At 33.7% G+C, this 16,200-nt stretch overlaps 3 protein-coding genes across 7 annotated transcripts; all 3 read left to right on the forward strand.

Moving 5' to 3' along the window:
* Positions 1 to 787: 787 nt before the first annotated feature.
* On the forward strand, positions 788 to 5,182 carry LOC114375853. 3 transcript variants are annotated; one of them, XM_028333719.1, is made up of 11 exons: positions 788 to 850; positions 1,126 to 1,202; positions 1,327 to 1,402; positions 2,397 to 2,431; positions 2,522 to 2,935; positions 3,685 to 3,723; positions 3,918 to 4,035; positions 4,131 to 4,214; positions 4,426 to 4,458; positions 4,679 to 4,711; positions 4,879 to 5,182. In XM_028333719.1, exons 1-11 carry the CDS (start codon positions 793 to 795, stop codon positions 4,923 to 4,925), a joined length of 1,014 nt encoding a protein of 337 aa, XP_028189520.1. In that variant the 5' UTR covers positions 788 to 792; the 3' UTR covers positions 4,926 to 5,182. The 3 variants fall into 3 exon arrangements, with proteins under 3 accessions (XP_028189520.1, XP_028189521.1, XP_028189522.1); XM_028333720.1 differs by having other exon boundaries at positions 2,522 to 2,932; XM_028333721.1 differs by lacking the exon at positions 4,426 to 4,458.
* A 3,072-nt stretch (positions 5,183 to 8,254) lies between these two features.
* LOC114373612 (50S ribosomal protein L19-2, chloroplastic-like) lies at positions 8,255 to 10,402 on the forward strand. Of its 2 annotated transcripts, none has more exons than XM_028331110.1 (5): positions 8,255 to 8,381; positions 8,479 to 8,766; positions 8,933 to 9,019; positions 9,104 to 9,237; positions 10,095 to 10,402. In XM_028331110.1, exons 1-5 carry the CDS (start codon positions 8,358 to 8,360, stop codon positions 10,201 to 10,203), a joined length of 642 nt encoding a protein of 213 aa, XP_028186911.1. In that variant the 5' UTR covers positions 8,255 to 8,357; the 3' UTR covers positions 10,204 to 10,402. The 2 variants fall into 2 exon arrangements, with proteins under 2 accessions (XP_028186911.1, XP_028186913.1); XM_028331112.1 differs by having other exon boundaries at positions 8,266 to 8,381; positions 8,482 to 8,766.
* Positions 10,403 to 11,445: 1,043 nt separating this feature from the next.
* LOC114373611 (vesicle-associated protein 2-1-like) lies at positions 11,446 to 15,470 on the forward strand. Of its 2 annotated transcripts, none has more exons than XM_028331109.1 (7): positions 11,446 to 11,709; positions 11,883 to 11,953; positions 12,038 to 12,119; positions 12,781 to 12,896; positions 12,989 to 13,117; positions 14,198 to 14,266; positions 15,233 to 15,470. In XM_028331109.1, exons 1-7 carry the CDS (start codon positions 11,658 to 11,660, stop codon positions 15,365 to 15,367), a joined length of 654 nt encoding a protein of 217 aa, XP_028186910.1. In that variant the 5' UTR covers positions 11,446 to 11,657; the 3' UTR covers positions 15,368 to 15,470. The 2 variants fall into 2 exon arrangements, with proteins under 2 accessions (XP_028186910.1, XP_028186909.1); XM_028331108.1 differs by having other exon boundaries at positions 11,448 to 11,709; positions 14,192 to 14,266.
* The last annotated feature ends 730 nt before the right edge of the window (positions 15,471 to 16,200 follow it).

Here is a 16,200-nt window from a genome sequence, read left to right on the forward strand (position 1 = left end):
ATTCTAGATTCAAACAATTAAAATAATTTTGAGTAAATTCTATGTTAGACCTAAAATTTTATAATAAATTTTACTTTAAAATTAATTTTATAAAAAAAAACATCAAAACACAAATTAGATCACTTTAAAATTAATTTTACTAAATCCATCCAAATACACACTTAATTCTTAACTACCATAATAAGTTCTTATTTTCGTTCATCATGTGAAAATCTGTAAGTCTATGTGGAAGACATACGTAAGCATCGTTACTTATACGAGGAAAAATTGCACCCGACGATAATGAAAGAAGCAAAAGCTCAACGAGAGTGAAATATTTACTTTTGAAATAGATCACAAGTTAAGCAGAAGATTTGTGAAAAGAGTGAAAGGCTTATTCTTTACAGTTGAGAAATAAAATAGCATGTGTACGTGTATCTGAGTATCTATATTATTATTATTATTATTATTGTTTTCTTCTTACATATTATTATTATTATTATTATTCTTATTATTATTATTAAAATAGCATGTGTACATGCATGATACGCTCACTGCATCATCAGTGGAAGATGGAGGGAAATTTTGAAAAAGAAGAAAGTGATGCTTAGCTTTTGATGAGAAAGAAAAGGAACAAGTTACAAGGGAAATGGAAAGTGACACACTTAATTGGCAGTAAAGAAAAACTATTTTGAAGTGAGAATCCATTTACTTTGAAGATGGGTCAAGTACTTTGAGTTTGAGGTTTTGGAATCGACCCTTTAAATATAGTTTTTCCCATTACCTGTGTTTCTGGTGCGTACATAGAACCAGATGGACTGGAGACGCTTCTTCAAGCCCAAAACTCCCGTTCAAACTCCACAAAAAACGAGTACTCTTTTTCCCATTTCCCTACACTTTAATATATTCACATGTCCATTATTTTCTTAAGCATGCATACTCTCAAATTAATGAAAACCTATATGCTTATCCACTAATACTTGTATTTATTTATTTTCCAATATGAGACATTAAATGGTTGATTATCCTTCAAGTAGGTCATATTTGTGTAGACTTGAGAAATGTTACTAAAATATATTTGACAAGTGTTAATTTTGTTTTGAGTTTTGACCTATGCATATTTATATATGTTTTCATTCCGTGTAGGTGGAATACCAATGTTGGATCAAGTAATGAGCGCTACCAAGGGTGCAACGGATGCATTTTCTGGTGTTGGCAATTTGGTATGACAAAATTCATCATCTTCCTGGCTATTTTGAGTATGCTGTCATTACCATGTTGCTCCTTTTTTTTTTCCTTCTTTTCTATTGCTCTCAGTGGTAAATCCGTTTCTCATATATTATACAGTTTAAGAAGATGGGATCTACAACTATTCCCGGCATGGTTGGATATGGAGTTGGTTTTAGTCATGGCTATGGACTTGGTATGCCATATGTATTCATATTTCTCAATTCTGTCAAATAATATTAAGTTTCACCTTTTTCTGACATTAGGTATTTGTTATGGTATGGCTCCTCCGGCTGATAGATATTATATTGCATGATATGCTGATGCATTCCTTCTTAAGTCTTTACATTGTTTCCCTTTTTTTTTTCGATTCATGTTTTCCTTTTTGGGGAGTCTTTCGTACTAACTGTAAGTAGAGTGTTTTTGCCACTATCACTCTACCTGTTGTGCTACTAATGGACTAATAGTAAAGTTTTTATCCATTTCGGAACCTGACATTTCAATATTGTTTACACCTTTTCAACATGTTTTATGATCAGAAAATCTAGAAAATGCTCCTAGGAGGCTGCTTTCAAGTGTTTGTTGATACTGTAGCTGCCCTATATCATATATCATACATGATACATATACATTAGTTATGTGTTGTTTGAAATCGGGCATCCAAACCACCCTACGTGGGACTGTGATTAAATTACTATTCATAGTCTCCATATAGGCATATACGATGCAATGTATGGGAGAGAGAAAAAATATATTAGACAAACTAAATTGTAAACATGATTTGATTTTATAAGGTGGATTGGATGGTTGAGGGAGAAGGAAATAAAAAAAGTTACGAATTTGATCTTCTCCGTTATAAAAACTAATATTCTGGTCACTAACATTTATTGATAAAAAATAAATAAAAATAGTAAACATTTACATTCATGTGCATTTTACCCAAAGAATAAAAACGTGGAACCAGAAAACGTTTCTAGGAGTTGCCACAACGTACCTAAACATCTGGAAGCTGTAGACTCAAGGCTGAGCTTGAATGGAACTATGTTGTTATCATTTACATGCTCTTGGCCCTCTTTGTCAGTTGACATGAGTGGAATCTCTGTTTGCTTATTTTCAGTTGCCAAAGAATCTCTATGTTTTGTGCAAATTCTTCAGTTTATGGCTGAGTTTTAATTTACTTACTATGACAGGCCGATCCTCGAAACAACTTCAATCCCGTCTAGTAGTATGTGAAGAAATTTCCCTCATCTCAAAAGTACTTGTCTTCTATTTTCTACCTTTTATATTTCTCACAACAAAATCTTGAATTTGCTAGGAACCAATGACAAAGATGATTGGACTTATTCCCGGCTTACCCTTTGGTTGGGGTGCATTGCCAATGCCAGAACCCTCAAAGAGTGCCCAAAGCAAGGTCCCTACCAACCAAATTTCTGCTGAAAGCAAGATGCAATTGGCAACTAAATCAGCAGACCAAATTTCTCAAGGGATGCAACAGGCAACTAAGTCAGTTGACCAAATTTCTCAAGGAAGCATGACGCAGTTGGCAACTAAATCAGCCAGCCAAATATCTCAAGGTCTTGTAGGGCCCCAACCTACTACAAAGATTGATTTGGCTTTTGACTATAAAGCATTAAAAGAGGCTGCAGTTGACTCTGCATCTGACACCCAAACAGAGAACTTTCCGCAAAATCCATCATTGAAGGGAGATGGAGGAAGACTTGATGAAGTAGTATGCACTCATTTTCATATACGATTATTAGATACTATGCCTTTCCTTCCATTCATTAATCTCCATTAATTTGATTTTTAATAATTTTTTTGGTAAACTTTATAAAATGCCTTACAACAGCCTTATCCCACTAGGTTATTGGGTTAGTTAAACATTAAAGCTTCAGGAATATTATTTACCATGAGATCGTTGTTCATAAGCTAGAATTTTCATATAGATTCGGTTTAGATAAACTTCTCCACAAGTTAAAATCAATTTATGTGCATGAACTTTTAGAGAAGTTAGATCAAGGAGTATCTATAAAAGTTAATTAAGTGTATAAATTTATTTTAGGTTATAAGAGAATCTCACTTATTTTTCCTTTTTGTTTTGTTCTCTTATAAGTGTTTACAGATGTTTATCAAATAGATTTTTACTCTATATGTTTCATGCAAGTGGATGAAATGATAGAATTTACATTCTGCATGTGCATATACTGATTGTCGAAAGAAAAGTATTAATTAAGCTAAAGTTGAGTAGTCTTTAAGGCACTTGTACTACTTGGGTTAAACCTCTTGTGTGGAAAGTGTACTCACAGTCTCACTCTACATGTACGGGATAAAATTATCTTCATTTTCCTGATCAATATGCATGTGAATGATAGAATATTACTTTTTTTTTTTACATTTCCCCCTCATTTTCTCTTTTTGTGAGTTTTTTCTAAGTTAATCAAATATTATTTGAAAATCTGATTCTAAGATAAATTGTAGGCTGGACTCGTGCAGCCAGAGAACAAACTACTTCAGACGGTAATTTTTCATTGTCTTATTACTGTTGATTTTGTAGTCAACATGTCACATCATATTTGATAACATATCACATTTTATAATGTATGTTCTGATCTATTCTCAACCTTAGTAAACCATGGTGTACTTGTTTTTTTTTTATAACTTTTCGAATGGTTTAGTCGCGTCAATTATCAGCATTATTATTATGGATTTAGGTTATGAAGCAGCGGCAAATCATTGATGAACTTGTGGAGGAAAATGAGAAGCTTTGCAGGATACTACAAGGGAAAGACCTAAAAATGCCATCTAGCAAACTTGAAGCAAGTTCTTCAGGTAGAATTAGAAAGAGGTTGCGTGTACTTTTGAGTGCCCGAGAAAACAAAGAAACAAGATGGTTAAGAATAAGAAAAATGTGTTTACTTTTGTAGATTCAAATATTCAGACATTTCCTTCATCCGAAGTTCAGGATAAGATTACGGCCGGTGTTTCTAGGCCTCCTGGAGATGCTGATGGTATGTATGTGCTTTACACTAATTAATTAGCCATTATTTTTTGTAATATTAATTAACTATTATTTTAATATATATATATATATATATATATATATATTACAGAATAGATATTTATTTTATATAATTAAAATCTTTAGTTTTAACTCAAAATTCACAAGTTGGAGGGAGTATTAGCTTACTTAAAACATAATTTCTTTATTTGTGTTTGCAGGTACTTTGTCAACTTCTAAAGCAGAAAATCAGGGTAAAAAATATTATAGTTAAAAGAAAAAATCACTTTTTTATTTTTTTAAAATTAATATCTGAAGGACCAATGATAATAACATTTTTAATTTTAATTTACTGAAAGCATTCTCAAATTAAGTTGGACTGCATGGTATTGACTTGCTTTTTTTTTTTTTTTTTGAAGTCGGTATTGACTTGCTTAAAACATAACTTCATAATTATTATCTCTGTGTTTGTAGGTATATCACCAACTTCAAAAGAAGAAAATGACGGTAAAAAAGAAATACTTTCTATTTTGAATAGTTTAAAATTATCATCTTAATGGCCAATAGTTTTAACTAAAAACATTCTCGAGTTGCACCAGTACTGCCTTGCTTAAAACATCACCTTTCAATAATAATAATAAAAAAAAACATCACTTTTTTTTTTGTATTTGCAGGTACATTGCCAATTTCAAAAGGGGAAAATGTCGATAAAAAAGAGTAAAGCTAAAAGAAAAATCCTACAACTTGACGTGGAATTCTTTTGCCTCAGTTTTAACTAAAGATTTGCTAGCTACGGTATTTTTTAATACTGTAACAACTAAGTTTTTTTTAATATGTGAATATGGAATATTCCATCAATAATCAATAATTGCTGTTAAATCGATTTGTTTAGTACTATTGATCCCTTTGTAGATGCTACTGGAGAAGTTTTATATTTTGAATACATGGGGATGGAATCTATTGCTTTATTTTCTGTGCGGTACAAAATTCTCCATGTGTATTTTGATCATAAATGAACAAATTCTATAACTTTTGGCATACAAGAATAATACCTATTGTATAGTAATTAGCAAAATTGGAAATGCTAGTTTATGACTTTTGCATTGGGATTTTATTTTATTCTGTCTAAAGTAAACCATGAGGCCAAGATAGGATGAATTCTGTCCTATTTCCCGCATTGATGTTGGCCTTTACAGACAATTTTGTTCAACAAATTCAGTCCACACATTTTGCTTGTAATTCAATCCACTCATCACTCTCCTCTTAGGTTTGTGTTGTGGTTCTAATGTTACTTCCCAAGTGGACAGACTGAGGGGTAGATAAATGTCTTCCATCCATGTCTCAAATGGTTTTTTTTCTGGCTTTGCTATCCAGTAATATAAGAACACTGGTTATTTAATTTAAACATTAATATTTTGTTCCACACAGTTGACATAGTTAAGGCAAGAGACACCACGTGCACATCACTTTCTACCCTGGTGTTGGTTTGCCGAAGGAAAGACCCACAAATATCATCATCTTTATATTCTTCCTCCACAACTTGTTGGGTTCCTCTTGATAAAATTCCAAAGTTCCACCTCCACCTCTCCCTTCTTCAAAAGCAAAGTCACCTTCAACATAACATGTTCCTCTCTTAACAGCTAGCTGTGCCAACTAACCTTCTCTCTTTCATTCCTCTTCCTCACCACCGAATTGACCTTAAGATATGATGTAATTAATTATCCTCCACTCTCTCGCATCACAGAGTTATAGCTCAAGTTAGATGAATCCCTTGTTATTTCTACCTATACAGTTACCACGCTAGACACTTAACAAACTTAACCAAGTTGATTCAGTATGAATGTTGGAAATCTTTTTGGTATTATTTTTTATTTTTAGGAGTAAAAAAAATCTATTAAAAAATTTGATTAGTTTAGTTGAGTATATTAAACTATTTTTTTAAATTATTCATGTGAATAAAACTAATAAATATTAATGGATTATGTTTATCTTATTAGCACATTATTCATTTTAGTGAAAAGATAATTAATACAGGAACATTTTAAATTGAAGATTATAAAAAAATCAAACTATATTTTTAATTTAGACATTAAAATCACTATCAAAGATAGTATATTTTTGAAATATTAATGTGGTTTAAATATGTTTTTTTTTTCTTTCTTATGAGTTCATATTTTTTTCAATTTTAATCTTTTTGTTAGTTTTTTTTATTCATTTTTAGTATACACAAATTCGTGTATTTTTCATTTTAGTTTTTAAATATTCTCTTAGGTTATAGGTGAAAAATTAATCGTTTAAAATATGACCCAGCCAGGAGGAAGGAATACTCCAGTTCTCACCCCCTTTTTTTTTCTCATCAATATTATTTTAAAATAAACGTGCCTATAAATACGTCAATTGGCTAAGGAACAACAAATTAAATATTTTTTTATCATAGGAATATTAAAGTATTACGCATACAAAATTATATCCGTGCCTTTCACATGTTGAATTTGAAGTTGAGGTTGACCCTTATATTATTGGGCTATTGGGTTGGGTGTATGTCATATCATAAGACGAATTAACGTTAGAGAGCAAATCATAGATGAACATTCCAATAGGCATTTAAAGTAGATGAAGATCCAACAACTGAGTTTCTTTTTAGAGAGAAACAAGTAGCATTTGTAAGTAAAATCCTCACAATACAAGTGACGAAATGAAATCTGTATTATTGAGTAAGGTAGGAAATGGTAGAATGTGATAAATCACTTGCACACCCACCCTAACAAAAATATGAAAAATAACAGAGCAGAGTAGCTAAAAGGGAGAGAAAGAGGTTAAAGAACACATAATCTCAGTGATTGTTTGTGGGTTTATGCAGCCGCAAGGAATGAAATGAAGAAACGCATTGCTGGGGCTTGATGGAGATGGTGAAGGTGGCGATGAGATGCTAGCTGGGCCTGGGGAGTAGACATGGCAATGGGGCGGGTCGGGTATGGGTATTGTCTCCCCAATCTCTTACCCCGACTCCTCAACATATCCCCATACCCGTACCCGATACCCGACGGGTTTAAGTTTATTGTCCCATCCCCGTACCCGTCGGGTATCGGGTATCCCCAACCCCGTTCCTCACACCATTTAGAAAAAAAAAATTGTAAAAAAAATATTAAAAATTTGATTTTAGAAAAAAATAAATTGATTGTTAAACATTTATTTTTAACTACTTATATATCAATAAATTTATTATAACGCGTATGTCTACATAAATAGTTAAGAAAATAATATTAAATTATGTAAAAATTCTAAAATAAAATTAACTAGTAATAAAAATTATATGCCTTTTGATTAAATTATACAAAAATTCTAAAGATTTTAAGTGGCGGGGCGGATTCGGGTTCGGGACGGGTCTAGTAATCCCATACCCGTACCCGTACTCGACTTTTGGTTATCGGGGAAAACCCGAACCCAAACCCATACCCGATCAACTCGGATATTACCCGTCAAAGTCGGGACGGATTCAGGCGGGTACCCACAGGTACGGGTTTTCTTGCCATGTCTACTGGGGAGGGTGACATTTATGATTTATGGAGAAGTTGGTGGCAAGGTTGGATGGGTTGCTGGGGACATTTGTGGCGGTGGGAGAGGTGCAGGGGAAGATAAGAAGCTTCTTAATCAAGAATCACTCCTGCCAATATTTCATGTAATCATGCCTCGGATTGACATATAAAGTTGGAGGCATCTTCTAAGCTCCAACATACCCAATGGAATTCCAATAACTTTATTTATGATTTACTTGGATATGTCCTGTTTTGCTGCTGCAAGATATAAATTATTACTCGGCTAGTTACTTTCTCAGTCCAGTTTCTAGAATTTGAGTTTGACTCATAAACAATCCACTTCAAATTTTTTTTATTTAATTAAATAAATAGACTTAATAACTCTTAGAAAATATTAAAATTCAATTTTGAAATAAAAATGAATGGAGCATCTTATGGCTGGGCTTGTCAGAATATGATGGGCTCTTAGGGGTGCATGAAGGCCCAATCTTGAAAAAGGAAAAGGAAACGTTTTAGTTGACACGTGTGGAACGGACAGAAACAGATAAGGGCGTTCTCTTTACCAGCTAACATTTCCAGTGTTCCCATGTCTCCTGCCCACTGAAGTCGAACCCCTAATGGCTTCTCAAGTTCTTCTTCAAGTTTAACTCTTATCTCTTCATTTAATCTCAAAAACCCTAACATTCTTTTATTTATTTATTTATTTATTCCCCTACTGATTCGGAAATTGCATTGCAGCAGGCACTGTTTGCCCCCAAGCTAAGTTTCCCTTCTTCTTCTCGTAACGTCGCGTTAATTTCTAGGGTTCCTTCCACCCCAATTTCATGGCGTTGCACTCCTCTCATTGCTAAGCCTAGTTTCGCTGTGAGAGCTGACTCCAACGTCGAAGGCGCTGGTGAAGCCACCGAGGATGTTCCTTCGTATAATGTTGATGAAGTTTCGGAAGGCGAAGGAGAACAAGTTTCGGATTCTGAAGCTCCAAAATCTCCCAGAAAACCCCGAGTCAAGCTCGGAGACGTCATGGGGGTAATTAGTGGAAGCTTAAAATAATAAGCTTGAGTGTTTTCAGTTACCAATTAGGTTTCCGCACTCTGCATTCGCTCTTTCTATGCGTGTCTGTATTGTATGTGAGAATGTGTAAGGAAAAATAGAAGATGGATGAAGTGTAAAATGCATGATGTTGTTGATGCAGATACTGAATCAGAGGGCAATTGAGGCATCCGAGAAGCAAAGGCCAACTCCAGACATTAGGACTGGGGATATTGTCGAAATCAAATTGGTATTTGTTTTTTTTTTAGTAATTAAAAGAAGAGTGCTGAAGTGAGATGAATTTTCTGGTGATATATTTTTGTCCTTCTTGCAGGAGGTTCCTGAGAACAAGCGTAGGTTGTCCATTTACAAAGGGATTGTCATCTCAAAGCAAAATGCTGGTATTCACACAACTATTCGAATCCGAAGAATCATTGCTGGCACAGGGGTTGAGATAGTCTTCCCAGTGTAAAGTTTACCACAACTTTGTAGTTTGTGTTTCAAGACTAGTAGTGTCATTTGCATTGTGGGTGTTTCATTTGGATGAATTGCTTCCTATCACTGTTTTTCCAATTGCTGTGACTAGGGGATATGATTATGTAAATCATTTTCAAACTGAGTGAATACTTAACATTTATACTTATTGGAACTGAAGTCCCTTTGAAGACATTATGTTAGCATTTTAAAAAATTTAGATTACTTCACCAGTGCCTGCATTATGTTATTAATGGTGTTGGTGTGTTTAAAATCTGCAACTGTGTACCTTTTGGAAGTACAAATTGTTAGGAAATTAGTTGAGCATGAAAAGGCTGGGTTCACATCTCAAATGATTATTAGATTGGATTCTGGAGGGCTACATAATAAGAAGATCAATCTCTTTTTTTATGTGATTTACCACCTTCCCTGGATATTCGAAATTCAGGGAGTAAAGAATCCAAATGGTGGGAATTGGTGATTGGAAAACAATCAGTCTGAACTTGAAGTTTAACAAATTCTCCTCCCTCAGAAGAATGGAGTATGAGATTGAGATAAACATATCTGTTTCAATGTGTGACCTACATTCCTGTTGGTTGCAGATGAACATTTGCCATGCTTCTATAGTTTTATGCTCAATGTTTGTCTTAAGTCTATATGTTGTATAGTAAAAGTTTATGAAATTATCATTTTGAAGATCTGAATTTATTTATTCAAGAAATTACCCAGCAGTTCACTTTATTAAATTACCAATTGATGTTTAAGGCCAAGCTAATTTTTCATATGTAGTCTTTACCAGATTTTTCTTGTGAGCTAGTTTTCTTATATGATGCTTATATTTACTGTTACAGTTACTCACCAAACATCAAAGAAATCAGAGTGGTAAGCCACCGTAAGGTCAGGAGAGCAAGATTGTACTATCTGAGAGACAAGCTTCCGAGATTCTCCACTTTCAAGTGATACTCGAATACCCACTTTTCCTCGCGTTCTTCTTTGAACTAGTCTGCTGAACCAGGATAAGTGCTGCGAGGCTTTAATTTTTTAATTTCAATTTGTTCTGTTGTATAATATATCACTTTTCTTCCCCTTAGTGTGTCTTCCCAACAAGTGTACTGAACCTTGATAGTATTGAGAAATTTGAAGTGTTTCTTCTGCATCACTATAGTTTATAAGGTAGAAATCTAAGCTATGAAGAAAATATTACTTTAGTTTATTAAAATGGAGATTATAACAGCAAAGGTTTAAAATCTAGAGTCATAATGTAATAATCATGTTCTGAATTTCTCTAGTTTTGTTTATCTTATGCTAAATCTGGACGAAATACGCTTTTTCATGGGCATGCTGCCTATATGACAAGTTATTATGCTTGAACAACCTATGTCATCCATCATCTTTGTGGACCTGATTAGTGATCAATTGTTTAATGGTCGAAGATGAAGCTCCGTTTTTTATTATCCTGTTAGCTTTGAAATGTCTACACTTTTATTTTGATCCTAGTGATAAATTCAATAATCATTCCCAGCTTTTTGAATTCTGATTTATAAACAAGCTGTTTTCATAATCGTAAATATAGACTCCTCTGGTTTGCAAATACGTTGTTAGTGTTCGAAAATTCTTCTTGCTTAAAGGAGAAATAACATATATCTATATACTTAAATTAGAATGTCAGATTATAGGTATGATAAGTAATGATATGATAGTATTATAGACATAAATAAAGATGGTAAAATGTAAAAAAAAAAATTATAATTGATTCAGTTTCGTTATTTTACAAGCAATGATGAAGTGAAAGTTTTGTTCCCTTTTATTATAAAATATTTGAATAATAGAATGATACTTTTATTATATTATATTTTAATTCATTATACATTATTATACTTTCGGTCAATGGACACTGAGTGACTTGGTTGAACAATTATAAATTCTTTGATATTGTTTTCTATCTTCATGATTATAAAAAAAAAAAAAAAAAACTTCATTCTCTATTCTTAATCCAAACATAACCTAGAATAATGAAATGCTTATAAAATTGATCTAATCTAATGAAATTTAAATAATTGATTTAAGAAAATGAAAATCGAATAGATTCAAACTGAATAAACTAACAGTAAATTTAAAATAAAATAATGAAATAATATTTTAGTTCAAATAAATCCAATTCAATCTGGTCTCTATGATAGCAAATAATAATAAAGACAGGTGCATAGAGAGGTAGCTAGGAGGTGGCCACAAAGGTGCGAGACAGCGAGTGACTTACAGTGGTGTTTCAAATTTTGCATTATTTGGGTTTTGGACTTTGTAGGCATCGGTGCCCCATGCTCCTCGTTTGACCACACATACTATTTTCTTTCTTGATGGTGTCACTCTAATTCATTTCCTTTCCCCATCCCCCAACTCATCGGTTCCTTCTCGTCATGACCGCCTCTCAACTCATCTCCGTTAGTCCCGACGAACTCCGCTTCCACTGTACGTTCTCTTCTTCTCCATCACAATCCTCTACCTCTCTCTCTTCTTTTTCTTTTTTTTATTCAATTCAATGTTAACTCTTTCATCGTTTTCCTTTTATTAATTGGATCGGAAACAGCAAAGATATTTATGTTATTTAGTTATTCTCATGATATTCCTCTAACTGTAACCAGTTGAGTTGGAGAAGCAAACATTTTGCGATCTTAAGGTCCTCAATAACTCCGAGAACTATGTTGCTTTCAAGGTACTCCTTCAATTTCCACACACTCTTGCTTCATTCTAATTGCATTTTATTCAAATTTATTATTGTTAATTTGGTGTTGGATAGGTCAAAACCACTTCTCCAAAGAAATACTTTGTGCGACCTAACACCGCTGTTGTACAGCCCTGGGACTCTTGTATCATCAGAGGTGCTGCTTCGTACTATTTATAAGGCTACTTCTTTCATTGATTGAGATATGTGTATTTTCTTAGTTCGGTAAATGAAATGAAGCTTTTCATATCTTCAAAATCCAAAGAGCATTTAATACTGTATTCTCTAAATAACTAAGATGAATTAAACAAGAGTAATAAATGTTACTTCTCATTCCTTGACGAATTAACCTCTGCTATTTGGGTAAATTTATCCAAATGGGACTATATTCATGTGAATGGACTACTGAATACACATCCAATGAACATAAATTTAGAATTATGCTGTTTCATGCAATACATGGGTAGAAGAAAACGAAAAAAAAATAGCTTAACTGGTTGACTCAGTCTATGAAAACTGCAAATTTCGATTGATCAAAGGTCATGGAATGGATATTTTCTTCCCTGCGTTACTAGGGACTAGGAAAAAGTAATTAAGAGCTTATATCTGAGCATGTGATACACTGTTTCTGGTTTTTATGGTTCCAATTGATCTGTTATTTGGTTAAATATATACACCTACTTCAAACCAATCTTTTGTATGTTATTTGCTTTTGAGCCTATAGCTCTTCCCAGTCTAAGGTATTAGAGTTTGTCATATTGAGCCGACCAAAGAAAAAAAAAAAGTTTGTCATATTGACCAATTTTTACATTGTACAGTCACCCTCCAAGCCCAACGGGAATACCCTCCAGACATGCAATGTAAAGACAAGTTTCTCTTACAGAGTACAACAGTGAATCCAAATACTGATGTTGATGATCTCCCGCCAGATACTGTAAGAGAGTCAAACACTGTCCTTTATACAGGATCAACTATTTAATTTGAAAATAAAAAATTGATCACCACTACTTCTATTTTGACTTGCAGTTTAATAAGGAGAGTGGTAATTCAGTAGAGGAGTTGAAATTGAGAGTTGCATATATCTCTCCTACCTCACCTGAAGGAAGCTCTGAAGATGACGCATCAAAGAACTCGCAAAGCTTTGATACCTCTTCTGTGAGTCGCTTCTCTTCCACCGTACCCTTCGTGCAAATCAGTTTGAACTTTGAAGTTCCATTTTTATTCTTTATTTTGAATTTCGTAATTTTATGTATTTAGTCATAATGCCATATATTGTATCTTATGTGTCAAGCTGGAATCCCCTCGTGGGTTGGGTCCCTATGCAAAGAAACTTCACATACTTGAAACAGAAAAGCTTAAGAAACCTGATTAAGAGGATTTCTATGGGTGGCTTCACTTGATGTCATAATTCTTGGGTTTTGTGACAGCATTAATTCCATCTTGTTGATGCAATAACTACTCGTATGGGCAGTACTTGCTGCATTTGGAGGAAACAACGTAGGAGTAGAATTTGAGAAAGCTAGAAGCCTAGAAAACCATATTGAGATTGATAAGTAAAGACAAAATAAAAAATTGAAATCAGTGAAACATGGAAACTTCCTGCTATAGGACCCTTCTGATTGAAAATATAAAAATGTGTTGTATCAATTTTCTCCTGTTTATAAAAGATCTGGTATCTGGTTTCCTCTGCTCCATTTTTACTTTCTATAGTTTAAAAATTTGTTTCCTCAGCTTTTAAATGGCATAAAACATCTAGCAGATTGTGCTCTCTACAAATTCCACCATGACAGAAGTGTGGAAGAAAAATTATGCTTCGGTCTCAAGTTTGTTTGGCAGAAATTATCTTGCAAAAGATACACATACAATTTTACCCGTTGTGGAACTGTTTATAAATTATAGACTATGCTTTCAGACTGAATTTGAAGTAATTACTTTTGTGACACCAGCTTATTTTTTAGGTTAAGAAATTTATATTGGCCGCTTTTAATTGCATTCATATTCATATGCATACTGAGTCTATCAGCAAAATGAATGGGTAGTTGCTTGAGTTCTATCTTCTGTATTTGAGTTATCATCTCTAAAACAGTACCCAATATTGCTCGTTATTTGCTCACTGTCAACCATTTCCTACATTGTAGCATTTAGTGCCAGATGTTTAACTTTCTCTACATACCCTGTTCTACTGTTTACATTAGCCAGTCATGCTTAAATAAATTTCCTTTTCTGAAGAGTCAGGCTTTACAGAATCTGAAGGAAGAAAGAGATGCCGCTGCCAGACAAACGAGACAGCTGCAACAGGAACTGGTAACTGTTCTACACATTTCCCTACATTGTTATTTTATCATAAGATTCAATTTGGAGTTGTTCCAAATATGCACGCATGATGGTGACTAAAGTTGAAACTGATGAAAAATACAAGTACTACAATTTAGAAGCCTAAATTGGGATCAACAATAATAATTATCCACATGCACCCTCTTTCCACCTTATCTTTTCTCTGTTCATTTACTTTTCCTTTTGCATCACATCATATATTCTTTTCTTTTTTCCATCTCTCTCTTCCTTTCACTTCTTACACCCCTAAATGCAGGTGTATGAATATAATTTTCCTTTAGAGTTTCTTTCCCTTCAAAAAAAAAAATTAAAATGTAGAAGAGAAAAACAATAGAGCTATGAACTGGAGAAAATATCAGTGATTTGAGCCTGTGTAATTGACTATGTGTGTTTGGGAACCAGTTAGGAATCCCATTTCGTGATTTCCAAAGCAATTTCCGACTTTCCTAGACAACAAATGTGACTGGAGAAAATTGTTACTTCTCTGTTGAACGGGATGCAACGTTTATACAAACACAACCTATATCATGAAGAGTTATTCCAGTTCTTTATAATTTTCGTTTGGTGTCTTTTCCTGTATGCTAGTACAATACTTTTTATGTGGGCAATAATACAGACATGGCCAGTATGGAGGGAATTGCTTTTCTGATTCCAATTTAACGAGGCATTGGTTGAAAAATGAATTCAAATGAACTTTATTCGCTGTACTAAAATTGGCCGTGAGGCTTGTAAAGCCTCCCTCTCAGAAACGGGGGTGGGCGGGGACACGAGATGGGTAAAAGAGCTAAAAGTGGTTAGTGAAGGCTCCTTTTTGTTGGGTGCCATGCAACACTCGAATCTATAATAGTTGTCTGTTGCATACTTGTATTCATTCATTATTGAGACTCGAGAACTATTGTAAATATCACTAATCAATCTGGTCTGTTGAATGTGTAGGACATGCTAAAAAACCGAAGAAACCGAAGAAGTGACCCTGGCTTTTCCTTAACCTTTGCCATTTTTGTGGGTCTCCTTGGAGCTTTACTTGGCTTTCTAATGAAACTTTTATTCTCTTCTCCATCTACAGAGTGATTGAGACTAGTCGATCCATTTGCATGCAGACTCTCCGTATTGTTCACTGTATACGTGTAAAGTTTAATATTCTTTTGAATGAGATTTTTTCCAATATGCCTTAGTCTTACTGTACTACTATTGTTTGGTAGGGTAATAGCTAGTAAATTATTTTCCTAAAGAAGGCATTCACGAGCATAAAGATGCAAGAGGAACGGAAGTGTTTATTATTCATTTATAATACACCCTAATACATTAACACGCCAACTTAAATACTTCAACAAGAAATCGAATTCCCTGGTAATTGACCTACACGGCTTGTTTAGTCTAATAACAACAAACAAGGAAAAAAGAAAGTTTAACGATCGCTTCTGAACATGTTGATTCATTATTGCTGAAATCCAATTCAGTGTTATAGATAGGCCTTAATTCAACGACGATCTGTCTGAATATAATAGGGGTCAGGCTAATATACAAACTAGTTGTTGTTAACAGTCTTAAAAACTTTCCTAACTTTTCTATCTATCTGCCTGAGAAAAGGGCCAACCTTGAAAGTTTGGCGTTAAAGTAAGCTCGTTTAGTATGTTGTGGTCGATTCTTTTATGTGATTCCTGATATTTTTCTTAGGCACTCCTCATTCGGAAGTCTAGTGGGTCCAAGTAAGGTATACAACAAATATAACTTGCAAGCATTTGAAGCATGGTAGGGGTTTGAGAATATATATAGATATATATTCTTTTTTATACAAACCAGAGGAATTAATACTTATAAGTGAAATTGATATTTCAAAGTTTAAAATATAAAAATTAATGTGATTGGTTGCTGATGTGTCTACCTGCGATTGGTTGCATTAC

The sequence above is a fragment of the Glycine soja genome, chromosome 11 (assembly GCF_004193775.1).
Source record: "Glycine soja cultivar W05 chromosome 11, ASM419377v2, whole genome shotgun sequence".
NCBI classification, from domain to species: domain Eukaryota; kingdom Viridiplantae; phylum Streptophyta; class Magnoliopsida; order Fabales; family Fabaceae; genus Glycine; species Glycine soja.

Excerpts from the sequence above, each read along its gene's own strand:
- LOC114375853 (XM_028333719.1), top strand. The coding sequence starts at position 793 with ATGGACTGGAGACGCTTCTTCAAGCCCAAAACTCCCGTTCAAACTCCA. Across the intron at positions 1,203-1,326 it reads TTTCTGGTGTTGGCAATTTG|TTTAAGAAGATGGGATCTAC; the intron begins GTATGACAAAAT and ends TATATTATACAG. Across the intron at positions 4,036-4,130 it reads ACTTGAAGCAAGTTCTTCAG|ATTCAAATATTCAGACATTT; the intron begins GTAGAATTAGAA and ends TTACTTTTGTAG.
- LOC114373612 (XM_028331110.1), top strand. The coding sequence starts at position 8,358 with ATGGCTTCTCAAGTTCTTCTTCAA. Across the intron at positions 8,382-8,478 it reads CTTCTCAAGTTCTTCTTCAA|CAGGCACTGTTTGCCCCCAA; the intron begins GTTTAACTCTTA and ends ATTGCATTGCAG. Across the intron at positions 9,020-9,103 it reads ATATTGTCGAAATCAAATTG|GAGGTTCCTGAGAACAAGCG; the intron begins GTATTTGTTTTT and ends TCCTTCTTGCAG.
- LOC114373611 (XM_028331108.1), top strand. The coding sequence starts at position 11,658 with ATGACCGCCTCTCAACTCATCTCCGTTAGTCCCGACGAACTCCGCTTC. Across the intron at positions 12,120-12,780 it reads GGACTCTTGTATCATCAGAG|TCACCCTCCAAGCCCAACGG; the intron begins GTGCTGCTTCGT and ends TACATTGTACAG. Across the intron at positions 12,897-12,988 it reads ATGATCTCCCGCCAGATACT|TTTAATAAGGAGAGTGGTAA; the intron begins GTAAGAGAGTCA and ends TTTGACTTGCAG.